This window comes from Marmota flaviventris, chromosome 10 (genome assembly GCF_047511675.1).
Source record: "Marmota flaviventris isolate mMarFla1 chromosome 10, mMarFla1.hap1, whole genome shotgun sequence".
Lineage (NCBI taxonomy): Eukaryota > Metazoa > Chordata > Mammalia > Rodentia > Sciuridae > Marmota > Marmota flaviventris.
Window position 1 is genome coordinate 123,708,235 of NC_092507.1, and position 21,743 is coordinate 123,729,977.

Here is a 21,743-nt window from a genome sequence, read left to right on the forward strand (position 1 = left end):
TGGCCAAAGCACAGTTTTGCCCCATGACCAATAGGAGAGCTCAGGCAGAATCCATTCATTTACATAATCTCGTCTACCTCGCCTCCGCGCCCCCGAAAACCCGCGAATCACAGCGTGGCGCCATCGCGACCTTAATTTGCGTACCGCCGCTATAAGTACCCGGTCGCTTCCGGTGCGCCCCTGCGCTTCTCCCGCGCTGCGCTTCTCCTGTAGCGATAGCCTTCCCGATCTCCAGCTGCCCGCGCTTCTTGCCTCTTGCTTCTCGCCATGCCCGAGCCGGCCAAGTCCGCTCCGGCCCCCAAGAAGGGCTCCAAGAAAGCCGTCACCAAGGCCCAGAAGAAGGACGGCAAGAAGCGCAAGCGCAGCCGCAAGGAGAGCTACTCCATCTACGTGTACAAGGTGCTGAAGCAGGTCCACCCCGACACCGGCATCTCGTCCAAGGCCATGGGCATCATGAACTCGTTCGTCAACGACATCTTCGAGCGCATCGCCGGCGAAGCGTCCCGCCTGGCGCACTACAACAAGCGCTCGACCATCACGTCGCGGGAGATCCAGACGGCCGTGCGCCTGCTGCTGCCCGGGGAGCTGGCCAAGCACGCCGTGTCCGAGGGCACCAAGGCGGTCACCAAGTACACCAGCTCCAAGTGAGTCCCCGCCGGGGACGCGCTGGCTCCCAAAGGCTCTTTTCAGAGCCACCCCACCTTCTCTGTGAAAGAAGCTGTTTTTCCGCTGGTGCTTACACCATTACCCCATTCACCTGCACCTGCACGACAAAGGTAGAAGGGCCTTGTGGAACCGTAATTGATAGTGTGTGCGTGTTTTACACACAGATGCCTTTTCCAACGTGAATAGTTTTTGATGCTTACTGGTCATAGACCAAAGTTGGTGTACTTGAGGAAAGGGGGAGGGTGTTAAGCAGTGCTTTTAAGCAGTTACACTGGGGCAGTACTAGGATATAGTCATTTTTTCTTGGTTCAGAAACTGATGTAAAGGTATACAGCAATAGTTGGATGACGCTCCATCACTTTTGAACTTTGGGATACCTTTTTTGAGGGGTGGGTCCCGGGGATTTAATTCGGGGCACTCAACCACTGAGCCACATCCCCAGCCCTATTTAGTTTTATTTAGAGATAGTTTCACTTGCTGAAGTTGGCTTTGAACTTGTGATCCTCCTGCCTCAGTCTGTCCAGCTGCTGGCATTACAGGCTTGCCGCTAGCTTCATTTTCAGAGCACCCAATATAGCATAGGTCTTTTTTTTTTTTTTTTTTTTTTTTACTTTAAAGTACACTTAAAAAGCAGCCACATAAGAACAAAAGATGAAGTTCTGAAATAAAGGTATAAAACTGTTAAACATACTGCAACAGTGGCCTATATCCATCCTCCTGCTTTTGCTCATTTTTTTCTTATGCATCTACATAAAATCTCAAATGTTATCTATCTTCAGGCATGATATACTTCCTCTCTGCCCATCAAACTAAAAACAGATAACTTATTTCCTAGTTATTGTGCAAAATCCACATACCTTTACTGAAAAAACAAAAACCAAAAAAATTCCAAAGCTTAGTCCCCAGGAAATACTTCCTGCCTTTGCTTGTGCCTTAGCTTTTTTTTTTTTTTTTTCCCTCCATTGCTAGGGACTGAAGGCACTACCCCCAGCATGCTCCAGGGGTTGTACCCCCAGTCCTAGATTGTGCCTTATGTGGCTTTCCTGAGTAACAAGACAGATTGCCAAAGCCTCAAAATTTTGGTGAAAGCAAGGACATGGGAGTGAGGAGGAAAGGCTATAAGGATAGTTTGAGCTCTCAGAGTAGGAATATAAATTCATTTTAAGAGAGACTCACAGGATTTGGGGTTAAAATCTAATTATATATGGAGAAGATAGTGATCAACTTTTAGGTATGGGGACACAATATGGGTAAGATAACAAAAAAGAGTTAATCTTGAAAGAGGGGGAGAGAGACTCAATGCAATTATATAATCCCATCACCAAAATTCATACTTACAGTTGTGAAAGCAAAACTAACCTTTGGTTAAGACTCTGTTAAGAATATTTGTGCACATCATTTCCCACAATAAGGGAGAAAAGGAGGGGGAAAAGCCACAACACTTTTCATACTGACATAGGACATGTTAGGAATACAGCAGTAAACAGAGTAGAAAAAAGTTTATCTCCATAGGACTACATTCCAGTTGATGGATAAATGAAAATAAGCAAAGAAATGTATAATAGTCAAAGGGTGATATGTACCATGAAGTAAAAGAGAATATGAAATGGAATGGATGTTATGGAGCTGGGGCCTTCTGAGAAACTGAGGAAGACCCCCTCTTCAAACCCTGATTCGTTCGATCAAGTCAGAAAGACTTCAGGAGTAACAGAAATGAGTTTGTTAAAGAGGTAGGAAAACAAAGGGACACTCCCAAGGGACAGAGTTGGTCCTCTCAGAGAGGAGAGGGACAACATGCCTCTCCTGCACATTTTATTGGGGATCCCAGAGAAGTTTCCAGAGAGTTCTACCCAAGTCCACTTGACTTTTGACTGATATCAGGGTGACATCAGACTTTCAAGTATCCACTGTCATGGCAGTTTTAGGTCACCTTGGCCCATGCTGAATGGTTCTTATTGGATTCTGAAACATACATTCTGATGGATTTTATGGTTAGGAAAAACTATTCTTATCTCCCCGAGTTTCAGGATCTGGTCACAAAAGTCTTCCCTTCAGGATAACTTGGGTTCCTCTTATCAATATTATTTGGGGCCTGCATTTCTCCTACAGTGAACAGGTAGTTTGCTGAAGAATGTGACATACCCTATCCACTTAGGCCAGACAGGACTACAGACAAATTGCTTTTTGGAAAAGAAAGCATGTGGGGAGCTGTTGCAGACCAGCCATGGGCTGTGTGTGAGAGCTATGAGCATTTGAGCACATGAAGGGACTCGGCTGACATTGCTGCTCTGACTGGGCTGTGTGATGTATGTGTCCTTTTCCCTGGTTCTGAGATGGGTGTGGCTTTTCCAGATGTCAATCCGCTAACTGCAGACATCACCAAGCAACCCCCTGAAACCCAAACCCTTGCCTTATTTGGATTGAACTTTCTTGAGTGTCTTTCCTCCAAATAAATAGGGCTTCAGGCATGCTCTCTCTTTTGCCTGCCTCTCTTGCCTCCCTTGTGGGAGCTGGGGCAAAGGAGCCATCACTGAACCCCAAGAAAAAGGTACTTTTTGTGTTTGTGTGATTATTTACTGCCAGCCCAATTCACCTGGAGTGACCCTGACTGATTTATTCATGTGTTGCGACAGGGAACAGCACAGTGGACCCATTTTATGGAATTATTCTCTTAACCTCATGTTCCCAGTATCCTCATCTGTCTATTCCCTAAATGGGAATAGCAAGTCTGATCAGTTAGTATCTGAGAAGAGACCCAAGAAGAGAGTTGAGAAATTGATGTGACTCCATTTTGAGAAACCAGCCTCTACCTCAGAGCAAAGCCTGTCCAAGGAAGGGGGCGTGACCCTTGCCCTAGGAAAAATCCACAGAGCACTCTTAGGCACATACCCACCCTGCTGAGTTGTTTGTAAATAACAGGAGAGATCTGCAGCACCAGGTGTCCCTGACTCAGTCAGGCTAGGTGAGGGCCCATAGCAGCCCCCTAGCAACTGCCACAGCCTGGCTGGCTGGGCAAAATAACCCGGGGTGGGGGGGTGGGGGGGTGACGAACAACTTGTGTAGATTGATACAGCAGGAGTGGAAGCCCTTTATTGCAGGACAGGAGCAGTATTTATACATTCCACACAGCTTATCTAGTTAACATAAACTTGATACAGCAGTCAACCAATAAGGAATCTCCACACTTAATGGCTCACTTTTGTTACTTCTCAAACCACTCCCTCTGGCATTTTGCCAGGCACCATCCAGACTTGTTTATGAACTCTAACATTCCCCTGGCAAAATGCCAGGTGTTATTTTGACTTGTTTACAGACTCTAACAAGCAACCACCAATCAGCATGAGACAGGGAAATACCTGGGATGCCAGATGACCCCCCCAGCCTAGGAGGCCTCTAAGTTGCCTTATAGCTTGAGGTAGAGGTTATTGACCTATAGGGGTTATTCTTTCTGGTCCTAGATTGTGGGTTCCTTGAGACAGTCATAATCCTAAATATTGAACTTGTTTTTGGCACAATTGAGCTTTTTTCTTTGAGACTTTATAACCCTTATCAGCTAAGAAGTTTCAAAGCTCTTTAGTGGCTTCTTGATATTCCTTTTGAGTGGAGGCACATAAAAGTATGTCATCTACATATTGCAGGACAGTCAAAGATGTTTATCTCTGAATTCTGTTAAGTCCTTAGCTAGGGTTTGGCCAAACAGATGAGAGTTATTTTCTGAATCCTTGGGGCAATACTGTCCAGGTTAATTGAGATCTGCTATTTGGTTCCTCAAAGGCAAACAGATATTGTGATTGGGAGTCTAAGGGTTTACAGAAAAAGGCATTTTTAAAGTCTGACATAGTAAACCAAGCAGTGTCTGCTGGAATCTCAGATAACAGAGTGTATGGATTAGGAACTATAGGGTGGAGAGGAACAACTGCTTCATTAATTATTCTCAGGTCCTGGACTAGTTGCCATTCCCCATTGGGTTTTTGAATTCCTAAAATGGGTGCCCTTCCAATTTTGCCTTCAGTAGCCCACACTTCAGGGTTTATATCGAAACATAATGGTCCTCTGTCAGGGACTAGAAGGAAATTCTCCTTCAAAGATTAGCCTGACAGCCCCCTGGGAGACATCCTGCCTGGGAGGCATCCTGCAGCTACTTATCTCACCTGAGACATCCTGCGGCCACCTATCTTCCTGAAACATCCTGCGGTTATCTCACCTTGTGCAGACATCCAGCAACTACCGATAAGAGAGCTTCCCCATCCCCAGCATATAAATACCCCTGTGTGAACAATAAAAGTTTGCAGCTTGATCAGAACTTTTGTCTTGCTGTCACCTTTCGTGTCTCTTGTCCCTTCATTCCTCCCCATCTAGGTTCGCTGCCCACGTTGATGTGTCCTGCCGGATGGGACAGTCCTCGTGTTCCCAAATTCATTGTAATGAATGTCTGAAGTTTTGATAGTAAGTCTCTTCCCAATAAAGGGGTAGGACATTCTGTATTAATCAAAAATGCACGAGAAAACATCATCTCGTCCCACTCACAACTCAGTGGGGGAGTAAACTTTCTGGTAATAGGCCATCCAGACACTGCTTGTACAGTTATAGTATTAGAGGAAAGAAGTCCGGGGTAAGAATAACTGGTACAGAATAACTGGTGCCAGTATCTAAGAGGAAGTTGACCTCTTGGCTCCCTACAGTGAAGCACACCTGGGGCTCATGTACAGTGATAGGAGTTTTGGGAGCCAGAATTGAGCCTGGGCCCCTGTCAGGTCTGTGTGGAGGAGTCTGGCTTCAAGGACATTCGCCCCTGAGGACAGTCACTCTTCCAGTGACTGCTTAGACATTTAGGGCAGGGATTTTGGGGTGGTCACTTGGCTTGTGGGCAATCCTGTTTGAAATGTCCTTCCTCTCTGCAATGGAAACAAGTCCCTTTTGTGGACTGAGGAGCATTTCATCTTCCTCCTTTTTCACCCTGGGAACCTACTCCTCTAAGAGCAAATACCAGTGCTTTAGTCCTTTTTCTGTCTCTGCACTCTTTCTCCTTCTTTTCCTGTTGATCTCTATTATAAAAAAGTGGAAGTAGCAACTCAGAGAATGTCATCTAAAGATTGATCAGGGCCATATGCCAATTTTTGTAACTTCCTCCAAATGTCTGGGGCTGGCTAAGTAATAAATTTGTCATTTAAAAGTAGGTGGCCCTCTATGGATTCAGAATCCACAGTGATGTGTTTTCTCATTGCTGCTCTTGGGGCTGCTTCCTTCTCATTGGAGGTCAAAGTCTGGTTGAGTAATAGCATAATATCTTTCCAGGTGAGGTCAAATACCTGGCATAAGTTTTGAAGTACCTCAATATATTTATCCGGATCCTCTGAAAATTTCCCTAAGTCTGTTTTTATCTGTCTTAGGTCTTGAAGGGAAAAGGGGGTATGTACTTTGATTGGTCCAAATTCTCCTCCTGTCATCTCTTTGAGGGGTAATATATCTCATCTATTGGGGCAGATGGAGAGAGGCCAGGATATGGGTGACAGAAGGGCCACTGTTGCACGTCAACAGGGGATGGAGATTTTGTGGGTCCTCTTGATTCTTTCTCCTCAGTAGGAGATTCCTTAAGATTTTCTCCCTTATGGCAGATATCATAACTAAGTCTACTTTACATTGTTGGCATAATTTGGGGTTTTCCCTTAGGGCAAAGAAAACCTGGACATATGGCACCTCCCACCATTTCCCTTCCCTTTTGCAAAATTTATTGAGCTGTAAAATTATATTAAAATTGATATTTCCCTTTGGTGGCCAGGTTTATCCATCAGGGAGTTTGTATTGAAGCCAGACCTGGTGGCAGAAGAAAATGAGGCACTTTTTCTTGAGCATCTGTGGGTCAAACTTATCCCAATTTTTCAATATGCAGGTAAGTGGTGCACCTAGCACCCTGGGGAGAGAAGCTCCCATCTGGGTGAGAAGAGAAAAAACAGGACTCAGGTGCCCACGCCAGAAAAAAAAAAATGTTCTTATTAGGGACATCTCCCTAAGTTTTAGCTTCTTTAGCGTCCAGAAAACACCGTCTCTCATCTTGCTTTGCCAAGGTTGTTTCTGGTCCCCTTTGGCAAAGTGCTAGGGTCCCAGTTTGCCCTGTGCCTGACCCTGGGAGGATTCAGACTTAAGGGCATTACTGCTTTCCTTCCTGCCACTATAAAACCCACAACAAAAGAGAATCGCACACTCTTCTTGTTGCCTTTTTGCCCCGTAGACTAAAGGAATCTCCTGAGGGTGAGGAATATCTACTGGTTGTAAGGCATATAGCACTTTCTATCAGAGGGACTCTTGGAAAGGTTGATTTTAAAATGCCTTCCTCTGGCAGCTTAAAGAGAACACAGCACATTTTAAGTATCGGAATGGTAATGGGGAAATTTTAAAATAGACTAGTGAAAGTTGCCTATTCACATGAGGGAACCTGGGCACTTGTTACTAATTATCCCATGTCTTTCTCTCAGTCCTACAACCTGAATTTCCAGTGTTTCTGACCAGTGAAGGAATGGGAGCATCCAGGAGGGAATGGATGCGGGGTTGGGAGTATTGTGTAGCCCACACGGAGGCAAATGTACTTGGGGCTTTCCCTCAGTGCCATTCATCTACCGATCACTCTAGATACCCCTTAGGGCTGTCGGGAGGGGGCTAAAGAGAAAGGAACCTTGGGAACATGTCTGAGTGTAGCCCAGACCAGAATTCTGCAGTTGTCCCAAACTCCTTCCTTCACCTCGGCTCATCCAAGACAGGTCGGTATTAGGGACACTGTATTACTCACGCCAGCTGCTCTCCGGGCCCAGACAGAAAAGTGGGAAGCTGCTTTGGCAGATCCCAACATGCCTGCTTTGCATCGAACAGGTGATTGAGAGCTGCCTAGGCCAAGAAACCTCTCACCTGAGTCTTGAAGAGTGGCTGGTGGCAGCACTAGTTGTATTTAAATAGCCATGGGGTGCCCATATCATCCTCCAGAAAGAGAGAAAGATGCACCTCAGACATACGTGGGGTGCATGGAGAGAAGTTTACCTCGGTGTAGATCTCGGTGGAACCTCCAATCTGTTACCACTGTTTGCTGGTGATGAGTCCTTGCTTCCCCAAATGCTGAGTTTTAACACCAGAGAAGCACACTGAGGCAAGTGGAGAGTGGAGAGTGGAAGACTTTATTAAAGGACAGCAGAAAGGACTTCCTCTCAGAGGAAGAAGGGGACCCAAAAGGGGGAATCCATGGAAGGGGGAGGTCTTCCCTTTTGCTGAGAGCCACGGCTGAGTATTGATTGACAGGCGCCTCTGCCTGTCCGCCTCTGCCGCAACTTTTGAGTTCTCGCACTATTTTGGAGTTCTTGTGGGGATTTCCGGGGATTCCCCGAGAGTTCCCATTGGTTGGGGAAGTGCAGGAGGAGGGATTTCCGGGAGAGATAGTTCCGGCTGGGGGTTCCTGGACAAGCCTCGTGGCGCGTTCGGGAGGATTTCCCCGGGAGCTGTGTGAAGTGTTTTTCTGCGTTTTAAAAATAAAGTTTGTTCCTGCTTCAGTGGCTCGTGATTTGTGCCCAGCCAGACTGCGGCATTTGGTGGCCCGTACGGGGAACGTCTGAAGCTTCGGGGTAAGTGAAATTGATTGCCCCTAAGGGAAGGCGAGAGAATGGGTGACCATTTTAAAAAACAATGTGTTCTTGTTTTGATTTGTTTTGTGTTTGTTTCAAGCTGCCTATCCCTAGAATTTTATCAGGCAGATTGGGAAAAATGGTTGGCTCAAGGTTTGAAGTTGTTCGCCCCTGAGGAAGAGATAGAAATAGACCACAAATGCACATATCAAGAAAATAGGAAAATTGATACAACGATTTTTTGTTCCGTTTTTGTTTCATTCTGTTTCGGTTTTGTTTTGTGTTATCTTATTGGGTTGCGTTATCTTTATAACAGATTAGAAATTAGTAAAAAACAAACTGAAAGAGTGTTAAGTAAATTGTTAGAGGTTCAGACCATGGAGAAAGACATTTTAGATCAAGCAAAAGAGAAGGTCTCTCAAGCTAGTCAGACAGAGGAAGAAAATTTAAAGGAAGAAAGCTTAGAGGAGAAACAGCTATTAGGGAAAAAGCTACAACAGGAGGCTGCTACTAACACCGTTCTATCACCAGAGGGCGTAATTCAACCAACAGCACCCCCTATGGAGATAGCTGAGTGGCCCTCAAACCCCGTAGTTGATAGATGGGATCCTGAGACAGGACCTCAAAGATTAGCATGCCCTGTACTTGAGCAGGCAGGAGGGCAGCGAATTCACCGTGCTTTAGATTTCAAAACAGTGAAGCAGTTAAAGGAGGCTGTAACAACCTATGGTCCTCAAGCACCCTTCACTGTAAGCATGGTCGAATCCATTACCAACTTGGACATGACGCCAGCAGATTGGGCTAGTATGTGTAAATCTGTGCTAAATGGAGGACAATATTTGTTATGGAAGGTTGCCAATGAGGAATTTTGCAGGGAGACAGCTAGGCGAAATGCAGCAGCCGGTTACCCTCAAAGAAATCTAGATATGTTGTTAGGAAAAGGACCTTATGAGGGTCAATGGCAACAAATTGAATATGATCCTGGTGTATACGCACAAATTGCTGTAGATGCGGTTAGGGCATGGAAAACTTTACAGGGGCATGGAGGTTTACAAGGTCAATTATCTAAGGTAATACAAGGAACTAATGAACCTTACGCTGAATTTGTAGATAGGCTTATTCAAGCAGCTTCCAGAATTTTTGGGGATACAGAACAGGCAATGCCATTTATAAAACAACTGGCTTATGACCAAGCAAATCGTTGTTGCAGAGAGGTCATTAGACCATGGAGACATGAAGATTTAAACACATATATTAAATTATGTAGAGACGTTAATGAACAAGGGCAAGTCTTGGCAGCAGTACAACAGGCTTTAGATGCCAGGCCAAAAACATGCTATAATTGTGATCAAACAGGACATTTTAAAAGGAGTTGCCCCATAGGAGGAGGGTTTAACAAAGCTAGATATCAAACGAATAGAATACCGGGTATTTGCCCACGATGCCGTAGAGGGAAACATTGGGCTAATGAATGCCGTTCTCAAACCACCATAGAGGGCATTCCGTTATCAAAAAACAGACAAGGACCAAGTGTTTACCCACGATATCGTGGAGAAAGGCATCGAGCTCCATTGCCAAAAAACGGACAGGGGGGCCCAATGCTCCGGGGCCCACGACCACAAATGTACGGGGCACTGGAGGAACCCAGAAACACCATGGAGGAACCCAGCAACACCATCAGGGTAGTGCCCAGGACACATTATCCATCAGATCTCTCATCAGACGAACCAGAGGGAGCGCAGGGTTGGACATCTGCGCCTCCGCCAGAGCAGTACTAACTCCAGAGATGGGAGTTCAAATCATTCCCACAGGAGTAAAAGGACCTCTTCCCCAAGGAACAGTAGGCTTATTGTTAGGACGCAGTTCTTCTACGCTAAAAGGACTTATGATAAGTCCCGGGGTAATTGATCCCGATTATGAAGGTGAAATAAAAATTATAGCTAGTTCTCCAAAGGGTATATCAGTAATTTCACCAGGAGATAGAATAGCACAGTTATTAATAATACCCAGCCTACATGATAAATTTTCCAGTAGTACTATAGAAAGAGGTTCCAGGGGATTAGGCTCCATAGGTGTAGATTGGGCTATGCTGTCTTTAAATTTAGATTCTCGCCCCATGCTCAAACTAAATATTCAAGGACATGTATTTAATGGGCTGCTGGATACAGGTGCAGACCTTAGCATCATATCTCGTCAAGAATGGCCACAACATTGGCCGCTACAACAAGCCACTCAAACGCTTCGAGGCCTAGGAGTGGCAACTAATCCCCATAGAAGTGCAATGGTATTAGATTGGAAGGATCCTGAAGGATGCGAAGGAACTATACAGCCATATGTATTGGATCATCTTCCTATAAATTTATGGGGACGAGATGTCCTAGATCAATTAGGTTTGACATTAACAAATAACATCAATCCAAATGCGCCCACTATTAGGGCTAGACAAGGTTTCAGGAAAGAAAAAAGATTAGGAGAACAAGGCATAGCAGCACCCATTCAAATAGATCAGGGAATAAATAGACATGGACTGGGTTTTCAGAAGGGGTCACTGAGGCAATAAAAATTACTTGGAAATCAGATAGACCAGTATGGGTTCCTCAGTGGCCCCTGACTAAAGAAAAGATACAAGCAGCCCATGACCTGGTCAAGCAACAATTAGCGGAGGGACATATACAACCTTCCGTATCTCCTTACAATACTCCCATTTTTGTCATTAAAAAGAAATCTGGTAAATGGAGATTATTGCAAGATTTAAGAGCCATTAATAATGAGATGGTTATTATGGGACCTGCTCAATCGGGGATTCCTCAATTGTCTGCTTTGCCAAAAACCTGGTACGTTTTAGCTATAGATATTAAAGATTGTTTTTTTTCAATTCCAATTCATCCTGAGGATAGTCCACATTTTGCATTTACTATCCCTGCACTGAATCATGAAGGTCCTGATCAGAGATATGAATGGAAAGTACTCCCTCAAGGGATGGCTAACAGCCCAACTATGTGTCAAATTTATGTTAACAAAGCAATCCAGCCACTTAGAAATCAAAATCCTAAACTACAAATATTTCACTATATGGATGATGTATTGTTAGCACACAAAGATAAAAACACATTGCTAGAATGTTATGCCACACTTACAAATTTATTAAAAAATTATAATCTAGAGATAGCAATAGATAAAGTACAATTAAATTTTCCAATTAATTATTTAGGAGTTCTATTATCCTCAACCATGGTCCGTCCACCAAAAATTCAAATACGAGTAGATCAACTCAAATCACTTAACGACTTTCAAAAGTTATTAGGAGACATAAATTGGATAAGGCCTTATCTAGGCATACCAACAGGAGAGTTGGGACCTTTATTTGATATCCTAAAAGGTCCATCAGATCCAAATTCACCCCGCATGTTAACGCCTGAAGCAAGAAAGGCATTAAAAATCATTGAAACATATATGGAAAATATGCATTTGGATAGAATTGATATAACTTTGCCTTTATTATTTATTGTAATACCAACAAAAAATATTCCTACAGGAGTATTTTGGCAAGAAGGTCCATTATTGTGGATACATTTATCTTATTCTCCTAACACTATTCTTACTAGGTATCCTGAGGCTGTAGGACAATTAATACTCAAAGGAATAAAAGCAGCAAAGGGAGTGTTTGGAATTTCTCCCAATAAAATTATTACTCCATATACTATGGATCAAATTGATGAGTTAGCTAATGAGTTAAATACTTGGGCAATAATCATGTGTAAATCTAATGTTTCATTTGATAATCACTTACCATCTAATCCTTTGTTGTCTTTTTGGTCTTCGCATCCTGTAGTTTTTCCAAAAATGACAAGAAAAACCCCTATCATGAATGCTCCAAATGTATTCACTGATGGGTCAAATAATGGTACAGCAGCAGTAGTTACCCCTGATCAAACTTTTACATTTTTAGTACCCAAACAATCAGCTCAAAAGGTAGAGCTTAATGCAGTTTTACAAGCTTTTGTGATGTTTAAAGATTCTGTATTTAATTTATTCTCTGATAGTCAGTATGTAGTTAATGCTATAGTATCCCTTGAAGATGCTGGCAGGATTTCCCCTTCCTCTACTGTTTTCTCTTTGTTTTCTGCTATACAAAGTCTAATCTGGGACAGAAAAGATCCATTCTTTATAGGACATATCAGAGCACATACAGGATTGCCTGGAGCCCTTAGTTTGGGCAACGATTTAGCAGATAAAACTACACATGACATACATATTTTCTCTACACTAGAAGAAGCTACACATTTTCATAAAAGGTTCCATGTCAATGCTAATACTTTACAAAAGCGTTTTAAAATAACTAAGGAACAAGCTAGACAAATAATAAAACAATGTCAAAATTCTGTGACCTTTTTACCACAAGTTAATCTTGGAGTCAATCCTAGAGGACTGATACCTAACCATATTTGGCAGATGGACGTCACACACTTGCCACAATTTGGAAAATTAAAATATTTGCATGTTACAGTTGATACTTCTTCCGGATTTTTGATGGGCTCCCTTCATTCCGGAGAAAAAACTAAAGATGTTATAGCTCATTGCTTACAAAATTTTGCCACTGTGGGCGTTCCAAAACAGTTAAAAACAGATAATGGTCCTGGTTATACTTCTACCTCTTTTAAACAATTTTGCTCATCATTTGGCATTACTCATATAACAGGAATTCCATACAATCCACAAGGACAAGGCATAGTTGAAAGAGCTCATCAAACTATTAAAATGTACTTACTAAAGCAAAAAGAGGGAATTGGAAAGGGGTATATGTCACCCAAAGATAAACTTAAAATAACCCTTTTTACTCTAAACTTTTTAAATTTGGATTCCTCAGGGCTTAGTGCTGCGGAAAGGCATATGTGTCCAAAAAATGTACATAAGCCTAAGGTACTTTGGAAGGATATTCTAACAGGACAATGGAAAGGTCCTGACCCAGTGATTGTCTGGAGTCGGGGTTCTGTTTGTGTTTTTCCACAGGGAGAACAGCAGCCGATTTGGATTCCAGAGAGATTAACTAAAACAATTTCTACAGGCCAAAAGGAAGATGATTTGACTCAAATCCATAACAGCTGATATCCAGAACTCCAGTTTGGCTATTCTTACATCTGCGACAGTGATTAACCAGGATGCTTTTTTCAATATTTATTTTATTATTTGCCTTTTCCCACATCATAAAGTTCTATTTTATTTTTGAGCTCATACAGACCTAGGTTAATGTTTTTCTGATCAGTTTTATTTTTTGACTGTGGAGTTTTTAAGCATTGCAATGGAGATTTCACCTAGGTAAAGCTTCAAGGCCTTTACTATTGTCTTAAGTGTTGTATGTTATGTGTGCACACTTCTGTTTTGTGTTGTATGTCTGTATGTGCGTATGTCCATATATCATATATGAGGAGCGCTCATGAATAAATGGATCCGAATTTTTTTATTCACGTGATTTTAATGGTTTAATTTAGATTGGGTAAACAGCTGTTGAAAATTGTTTTAATATGTGAACAAATAGGAGGTTAACAGATCTGTTTGTTTACTTTCACCTTTCCTTCTCATTATATTTAATAATTCTGTTCAGGATAATGTAAATTGTTCAAAAAATTGTTTTCTTAGTGCCTGTTGGAATGTTACATAATTTTTTTCTTAGCATCATTGCCAGAACTCCTATCTTCATCCCAGTGCCGGTGAAGACAAAGATAAAACCAAACTACAGCTTCTTCGATAGTTATCACAACAAACTGTAAAAACTGATGCATCAATGAATAATAACTCCACAAGTAATGCTCAATCAAGGAGTCGATTTACTTTGGGAGGAAATGGACATATTGACAGATTCCTCTGCTTTGAATTGCTTGCAGACCTTGCCTGGACTATGTATCACTTGTATGCATTGTGAACTATCTGTTGGTACAGCGAATTGTGGTAGTGCTGGAGTATTTTTGTTGATGGTGTCACCGGTGGTACAATTTTTCAAAGGAGCCCTCAATTGGCTTAGTGTCATGGCATTTTGCATCCTCCTCCCTTCTGCTAGTGATGGTCTAAAATTTGGGGGCCAATGGCTTATACTGGACCGGTAGTCAGTGACGGGTATGATCCAATTGCAGTGGTATCAACCTAAGACAGGAGGCTGACGCCTAAAGGTCAGTTTTCCGATGACGGGTAAGAACCATATGTTGAATTGGACAACCTACCAGGCACGGTCCTTAAGCCACATTAACCTCACTCCCCCACTGGCACCAAGGCCAAATTTGGGGGCCAACAGAGGTGAGGCAAAGAACCTCACCCCCCCACTGGTGCATAGACCTATCCACAAGTATGGCTGTATGCTGGACCGGTAGTCAGTGACGGGTATGGTCCAATTGCAGTGGTACCAACCTAAGACAGGAGGCTGACGCCTAGAGGTCAGTTCATCTGATGACGGGTAAGGACCATATGTTGAATTGGACTGCCTAACAGGCACGGTCCCTAAGCCACATTGCTTGTTGTTTAATTAAACAAAAAGGGGGAGATGCTGAGAGCCACGGCTGAGTATTGATTGACAGGCGCCTCTGCCTGTCCGCCTCTGCCGCAACTTTTGAGTTCTCGCACTATTTTGGAGTTCTCGTGGGGATTTCCGGGGATTCCCCGAGAGTTCCCATTGGTTGGGGAAGTGCAGGAGGAGGGATTTCCGGGAGAGATAGTTCCGGCTGGGGGTTCCTGGACAAGCCTCGTGGCGCGTTCGGGAGGATTTCCCCGGGAGCTGTGTGAAGTGTTTTTCTGCGTTTTAAAAATAAAGTTTGTTCCTGCTTCAGTGGCTCGTGATTTGTGCCCAGCCAGACTGCGGCACCTTTTTTATAGCTAAGGTCTTCTTTTAGTCCTCCCACATTCCTGTCCTTTGTTTCTCTCTATCCTGCAGTGATAGAATGCAGGTGGGAAGGCCAGATGGCGGGAGATAGGTGGACTGGAGGAGTAATCTGGGCAGGAAGGGCCTGGGGTTTTGATTAGCACCTCCCTGTTTGTTGGGAGCTACTTCATTAACAGTTTCTTAGGATGGGTTCTGGGCCTTGGGGACATTAACATTTCAATTTCCCCAGGTGCTGTTCGGGTTTCCTGGACTCCATTCTCAATAATGGGCTCCATTTTCTTTATCTTACTCAATATTAGACCCGATTTACCTAAGTACACTAACTACCTATCTGTAAATCTGGCTTCAATATCGAAACCGTAATACCCTATGTGGTGGTGGGTGGAGGGATGATGGCCAGCGTCTCATTAAGGGGTACTTCTTCCTGCCCAGGATAATCCAAGCCACCCTAAAATTTATAATCTCAAATAGTTAGTAAATAACAAAGCACAAATACTCAGAAATATATTTACAGAAAGTGACCCCCTGATAGATCTAGTCCACGTGGGTTCTGGAACTAGGAAAGACAAAATGGCTCTAATGGTTTATTTAACAGGGTAAATCAAAGGCAGGGAAAAGGTTTCAAGGGCGGAATCTTGCTTCCTGATATCTTGCAGTCAGCTGGTTGATTGACATTTTGGCAGGTCACATACATCTCAGGTGCTGTGTGGGCCACAGAACCCAATAGCGATTCACATTATCCCTGGGCAATTGACCAGAGAAAATGTTCACTGGTCATTCCCAGATACCAGATGTCTCTATCCACAATGCTTCCATGCATGGTGACCCATATGCAATCCATGGATGGCCCAGACAACACCCTTCCAGTTTCACTTTTATTTTCATGAGATCCATTATTTTTTCTCCTCTCTCTCTAACTTCTACATATGAGAGAATACATTTGACTCTTGGCTTTCTGAATGGCATATTTCACTTTAGCACGAAGTTCTTCATTAAACTAACAAATGACATAATTTCATTTAAAATATGTCTTGAAACAGTGAAACTAACTGACTGTAGGTTATAACAGAAAGCAAGGAATCAAGGATTTATTGCAGGTTTGGGGTTACCAATTGCTCCTTACTGATATGACTAAAGAACAGATTTGGAGAAGAAAAACCAAAAGTATTATTTTGAAATAAGTTTTTAGACTCCTGCTAGGTTTCCAAATGGAAACATCAAGTATCTTATGGGCACACACACACACACACACACAAACCCTGAACCATTTGAAAATAACCTGGAAATTGTTGACACTTCTTCTAAATACTGTGTGGCATGTCTTTCTTGAAAGGGACATTCTCCTACATTATCATGCATACCCTACTTTATCATCCACATTATCGTCATTGCACCAAACAAATTTAGTATTGATTCAATAATATTAACTAATATATAATCCATATGTGAATTTCTTGTTTTTCAATGCTGGGGATCAAATCCTGGGCATCATACAATTCAAGTTGAGCCCTCTACCACTGAGTTGTAACCACAGCATGTTTTTTTCTTTTCTTTTTTTTATTTACAGTGTTGGGGATTGAACTCATGCACTCATGCATGCTAGACAAATGCTCTGCCACTGAGCTACATCACCATAAGTCTTTTCCAATTGGGAAAGAGAGAGAGAGAGAGAGAGAGAGAGAGAGAGAGAGAGAGGAAAGAAAAATGAAACAAAACCTATATAGCTGTTTTTCCTCATCTTCCATATTTGACTTCTATGAGACTTTTCAACGTAAAGGTTCTAGCATCATTTTTTTTAATATTCTGGGAAATTATTATTATTCCTAAAATGTTTCAAGATTCAAGCTAAGTAAGAGAATCTCTAAGGTTGGATCTCTTACTTAAGCTGGATCTCTAAGGTTGTCTGAGTTCTATGAGTAACTCAGTTCTCTGATTCCCCCATGTTGTGCCCTCCAAAGCACATTGTTTATAATCATTCTTGCTTTCAAATCCTTACTCTATTGTACTGATGCTTTTTTTTTAGTTGTAGATGGACAGCATGCTGTTTTATTTATTTCTATGCAGTGCTGAGGGTGGAACTCAGGGTCTCCAATGCATTAGGCAATAGGTTTGCCATAGCCCCAGCTCCTACTACTGCCTCTTCAAAGAAAAACTTTTAAGAATCACAGACCTAGCCCCAAACACAGCATCAAGTTCTTCTACTATGGTCAGCCAATAATCCCCAAAGTTTCTTTCTTTTTTAAGGTTAAGGTTTATTATTTCATTCCCTGCCTAAAACAGTCCAAGGGTTCTCAAAGCACACAGAATACTCTCAAACCAACCAACCTCTGTTGTGCAATATTTGACCTTTTCAAGTATTCCAAAATCTCAATTGTGAAATCTAGCATATTTTGTTGCCCTTGTATACAATTAATCATTAAATCTAAAAAGCTTTTTAAAGTGGCAGTGGTGGAAAACACTATCACCATATATGATTTTGGTTTTATAGGATAAAGAGAGACGTCCTATATCTTACACACCTCAGAATCATTTAAATTTTTTTTTTTTTAAATCTCACCATGTTTTTAACATACGGTTGTGTCTTTGTCCACTTTTCTATCCTGCGTAGGCAAGCTTGTCAAATAGCATTTCACTAGGTGGGAACAGATACAACAAGGCCAAGGCAGGAGAAATTTTAGAGCATATACCGCAATATTTCCCAGCTGGCTGAGAAAACCCACATTAAGATTTCTCCAACATTAACCAACTGCTTGACAGGTGGGTACCTGTGCTCAACAGGATGAATTTTCTTAACACAGTAAGTCAAAAAGGCAAACTAGAAATGAGGGCAGCTTCTTCACTGAGAAGTTGGGTGGCTCTGAAAAGAGCCTTTGGGAGCCAGCGCGTCCCCGGCGGGGACTCACTTGGAGCTGGTGTACTTGGTGACCGCCTTGGTGCCCTCGGACACGGCGTGCTTGGCCAGCTCCCCGGGCAGCAGCAGGCGCACGGCCGTCTGGATCTCCCGCGACGTGATGGTCGAGCGCTTGTTGTAGTGCGCCAGGCGGGACGCTTCGCCGGCGATGCGCTCGAAGATGTCGTTGACGAACGAGTTCATGATGCCCATGGCCTTGGACGAGATGCCGGTGTCGGGGTGGACCTGCTTCAGCACCTTGTACACGTAGATGGAGTAGCTCTCCTTGCGGCTGCGCTTGCGCTTCTTGCCGTCCTTCTTCTGGGCCTTGGTGACGGCTTTCTTGGAGCCCTTCTTGGGGGCCGGAGCGGACTTGGCCGGCTCGGGCATGGCGAGAAGCAAGAGGCAAGAAGCGCGGGCAGCTGGAGACGGGGAAGGCTATCGCTACAGGAGAAGCGCAGCGCGGGAGAAGCGCAGGGGCGCACCGGAAGCGACCGGGTACTTATAGCGGCGGTACGCAAATTAAGGTCGCGATGGCGCCACGCTGTGATTCGCGGGTTTTCGGGGGCGCGGAGGCGAGGGAGACGAGATTATGTAAATGAATGGATTCTGCCTGAGCTCTCCTATTGGTCATCGGGGCAAAACTGTGCTTTGGCCAATGAGAGCACACCATGGACAATCGCCGTTCTGCCTATAAAAGGGTGAAGCGGCGCCGTTTGCCGCGACTTTCCGGGTGGTCAGGCGGGAGGTGGTTGTGTAGACTGTCGCTGTCATGTCCGGCCGTGGCAAGCAGGGAGGCAAGGCCCGCGCCAAGGCCAAGTCGCGCTCTTCGCGGGCTGGCCTCCAGTTCCCGGTGGGCCGGGTGCACCGCCTGCTGCGCAAGGGCAACTACGCCGAGCGGGTGGGGGCCGGCGCGCCCGTCTACATGGCGGCGGTGCTCGAGTACCTGACCGCCGAGATCCTGGAGCTGGCTGGCAACGCGGCCCGCGACAACAAGAAGACGCGCATCATCCCCCGCCACCTCCAGCTGGCCATCCGCAACGACGAGGAGCTGAACAAGCTGCTGGGCAAAGTGACCATCGCCCAGGGCGGCGTCCTGCCCAACATCCAGGCCGTGTTGCTCCCGAAGAAGACGGAGAGTCACCACAAGGCAAAGGGGAAGTGAAGTGGGGCAGGCGTCCGGTAGCCGCCCACTCCAGCCCGCGCGCCCCGAAGGGGGTGCCTGTGAAATCAAAGGCTCTTTTCAGAGCCACCCACACCCTCAAGTGAAAGGAGTTGTTACAGTAACCGCCCCCGCCGCGTAGTAAGCGGCGGACCCGGAGGGGACCGACGGCCGGCCGGCGAGCGCGGGGAGAGCCCTTCGCCTTGTGCTCCCGGCCGTTCTCTCCGAGGCTTGAGCCTGTAACCTCTGCCGGCCCTTGCCGGGTGGGCCGTGAATCTTGGAGCCCAGCACGGCGGGGACCGGACACTGCGCGCCGCGGGCAGCCCGGGTCAGTAACGCTAACGCCGCGGCGGTGGCTCCCACCAGTATGTGACACCACTCCCCACCCCACACGTTCTCTCGGGCTCTTGAGGGACCCCCGTCCCCCAAAGGAGGCCCGGTAGTCCCTAGGGGGACGTAGTCACCAGCGCCAGCCCTGTCTGCTGCAGGCGAGCGCGGCGGGCCCGGGTCGCCTTGGCCTCCTCACTGAGCTGGCCTCGTTGACTTCTAAGTAGCGACGGAGCTACCCGCCTAGGCCTCCAGAGGCGGAATCTGGCGCCCCGGAGAGGACTCAACCCTCCCACCCGAGAAGCACGAACGATCCGCCACGAAGCCACCCGGGAGCGGGAGGGAGGCGGGACTAGGCGTTCAGGGACGGGGGTCAAGTAAAAGTTGAGGCTCGACAAAGCGTCAGGAGGAGGGCGACGCGGGCAGCGTGCTCCAAGGGGACGAAGGGCCGAAGAGGGAAGGAACCATCGGACAGACGGAGCAGCGACCCAAGACGACGTCCACGCAGCGAGAGCGAGGGAAAGAAGACGAGGTGGGCAGAGCGCGGGCAGAGCGGACGGGGGAGGCGAGGCCGCGGAGGGGGCGGAGGGGGCGGGGGGCGCTCGCGGAGGCGAGGCCGCGGAGGGGGCGGGGGGCGGGGGGCGCTCGGGGAGGCAGGATCCCGCCCGAGCCAACCGCGGAGGCTGGTGCGGGTGACGTCACAGCCAACGGACGGCCTGCGCGGGACTTTTCAATTTCTCCCCGCCCAATCGGGAAAAGACTGTGCCTATAAAGACTGCGGCGGCGGGCGGGCAGCAGGTCACTGTCCCTGTCGCCGCGCCGGAGAGCTAGTGCCTCCGTCCGCCATGGCCCGTACGAAGCAGACCGCGCGCAAGTCGACCGGTGGCAAGGCCCCGCGGAAGCAGCTGGCCACCAAGGCGGCCCGCAAGAGCGCGCCGGCCACCGGCGGCGTCAAGAAGCCCCACCGCTACCGGCCCGGCACCGTGGCGCTGCGCGAGATCCGGCGCTACCAGAAGTCCACCGAGCTGCTGATCCGCAAGCTGCCCTTCCAGCGGCTGGTGCGCGAGATCGCGCAGGACTTCAAGACCGACCTGCGCTTCCAGAGCTCGGCCGTCATGGCGCTGCAGGAGGCCAGCGAGGCCTACCTGGTGGGGCTGTTCGAGGACACCAACCTGTGCGCCATCCACGCCAAGCGCGTCACCATCATGCCCAAGGACATCCAGCTGGCCCGCCGCATCCGCGGGGAGCGAGCTTAAGTAAGGCGCTCGCCCGGCTCGAGGTTCCATCGCATCCAAAGGCTCTTTTCAGAGCCACCCACGGCGGCACTCGGAAGGAGCTGCACCGCTCTTCCTCCGCTCTCCAGGCGGTGGTGTCGTCCTCCGGGGCGAGGGGGCGAGGGGGTGGGAGGGAAGGGAAGGGGAAGGTCGCACAGCGGGCGAAGAGCCCTGCCAGCCTTACCGCACGCCCGGTTCATTTCTTGTGCGGCGCGCACCGCCCTAGGACGGTCGCAGCCTAACGCTCCCCTCGGTTCGCCTCTCCCGGGAACCCTCTTAGCAACTGGCAGCCTTCGGCGATAGTGTCGCCCAGGACGGGAGGAGGGGCACGAGCGACCTTATCCCGCGGTGGAGTCAGTAGGGGACGCTAGGGATTCGCGGTCCGCAGGGCCGGCTTGGGCTGGGCTGCCCTGGCCGTCGCCTGCGACCTCTCGGCCCCACCCGACCCGCCGGAAATGTCCTCCCTGTCCTCTCTGGGAAGTCGCCCCTAAGCTCTTTCCAGACTTATGCTCGCTGGAGTTGGGGAAACTGGTGATAAAAGCTACTTGTAAGCCAATACCGGATTAGCAATGTTTATGACCTAGCTCAAGTCACTTGTGAGGCTTACTTAACTGAAAGAGTCCCTGGCCGTGTCCACTAAACGATCTTAGTTCTGAAAGCTGACATGTATCTAAATTCTCTGGACTTGGTAATTCCATTAGTTGTTTTCTTCAGAGATATCTGATTACCCAATTTCAGGTTTTTAAGAGATTTACCAAGTGTAGAAGAGTAGTCCGAAACTCAAGTTTTTGTGAGATGAAATCGGCAGAACAGGGTACCCACGTAGGCTGGATTATTTCCTTGCCTTAGGAAAGGCTTCATCAGTCTTAGTGATGATTCCTGGACATTTGGGAAGTGGGAATCCACATAGTGGGGTGACTATGAGGATGGGGGGCTGGCAGAATCCTCTCTA

General features: G+C 46.4%; 4 protein-coding genes across 4 annotated transcripts; 3 read left to right on the top strand and 1 right to left on the bottom strand.

Moving 5' to 3' along the window:
• Positions 1-96: 96 nt before the first annotated feature.
• Positions 97-3,217, top strand: LOC114082591 (histone H2B type 2-E). The gene has a single exon (XM_027923750.3). It carries the CDS (start codon positions 268-270, stop codon positions 646-648), a length of 381 nt encoding a protein of 126 aa, XP_027779551.1. The 5' UTR covers positions 97-267; the 3' UTR covers positions 649-3,217.
• Positions 3,218-7,806: 4,589 nt separating this feature from the next.
• LOC139707312 (histone H2B type 2-E) lies at positions 7,807-18,715 on the bottom strand. Its single transcript, XM_071618485.1, has 2 exons — positions 15,121-18,715; positions 7,807-7,913 (listed from the first exon to the last, which is right to left on the bottom strand). The coding sequence occupies exon 1, from the start codon at positions 18,416-18,418 to the stop codon at positions 18,038-18,040; it is 381 nt and encodes a 126-aa protein (XP_071474586.1). The 5' UTR covers positions 18,419-18,715; the 3' UTR covers positions 7,807-7,913; positions 15,121-18,037.
• Positions 18,716-18,733: 18 nt separating this feature from the next.
• LOC139707311 (histone H2A type 2-A) lies at positions 18,734-20,076 on the top strand. The gene has a single exon (XM_071618484.1). It carries the CDS (start codon positions 18,801-18,803, stop codon positions 19,191-19,193), a length of 393 nt encoding a protein of 130 aa, XP_071474585.1. The 5' UTR covers positions 18,734-18,800; the 3' UTR covers positions 19,194-20,076.
• A 99-nt stretch (positions 20,077-20,175) lies between these two features.
• Positions 20,176-20,893, top strand: LOC139707313 (histone H3). Its single transcript, XM_071618486.1, has one exon. The coding sequence runs from the start codon at positions 20,363-20,365 to the stop codon at positions 20,771-20,773; it is 411 nt and encodes a 136-aa protein (XP_071474587.1). The 5' UTR covers positions 20,176-20,362; the 3' UTR covers positions 20,774-20,893.
• Positions 20,894-21,743: the final 850 nt, after the last annotated feature.

What these genes read in the sequence shown, in the direction of transcription:
- LOC114082591 (XM_027923750.3), top strand. Translation starts at nt 268, where the DNA reads ATGCCCGAGCCGGCCAAGTCCGCTCCGGCCCCCAAGAAGGGCTCCAAG.
- LOC139707312 (XM_071618485.1), bottom strand. Translation starts at nt 18,418, where the DNA reads ATGCCCGAGCCGGCCAAGTCCGCTCCGGCCCCCAAGAAGGGCTCCAAG.
- LOC139707311 (XM_071618484.1), top strand. Translation starts at nt 18,801, where the DNA reads ATGTCCGGCCGTGGCAAGCAGGGAGGCAAGGCCCGCGCCAAGGCCAAG.
- LOC139707313 (XM_071618486.1), top strand. Translation starts at nt 20,363, where the DNA reads ATGGCCCGTACGAAGCAGACCGCGCGCAAGTCGACCGGTGGCAAGGCC.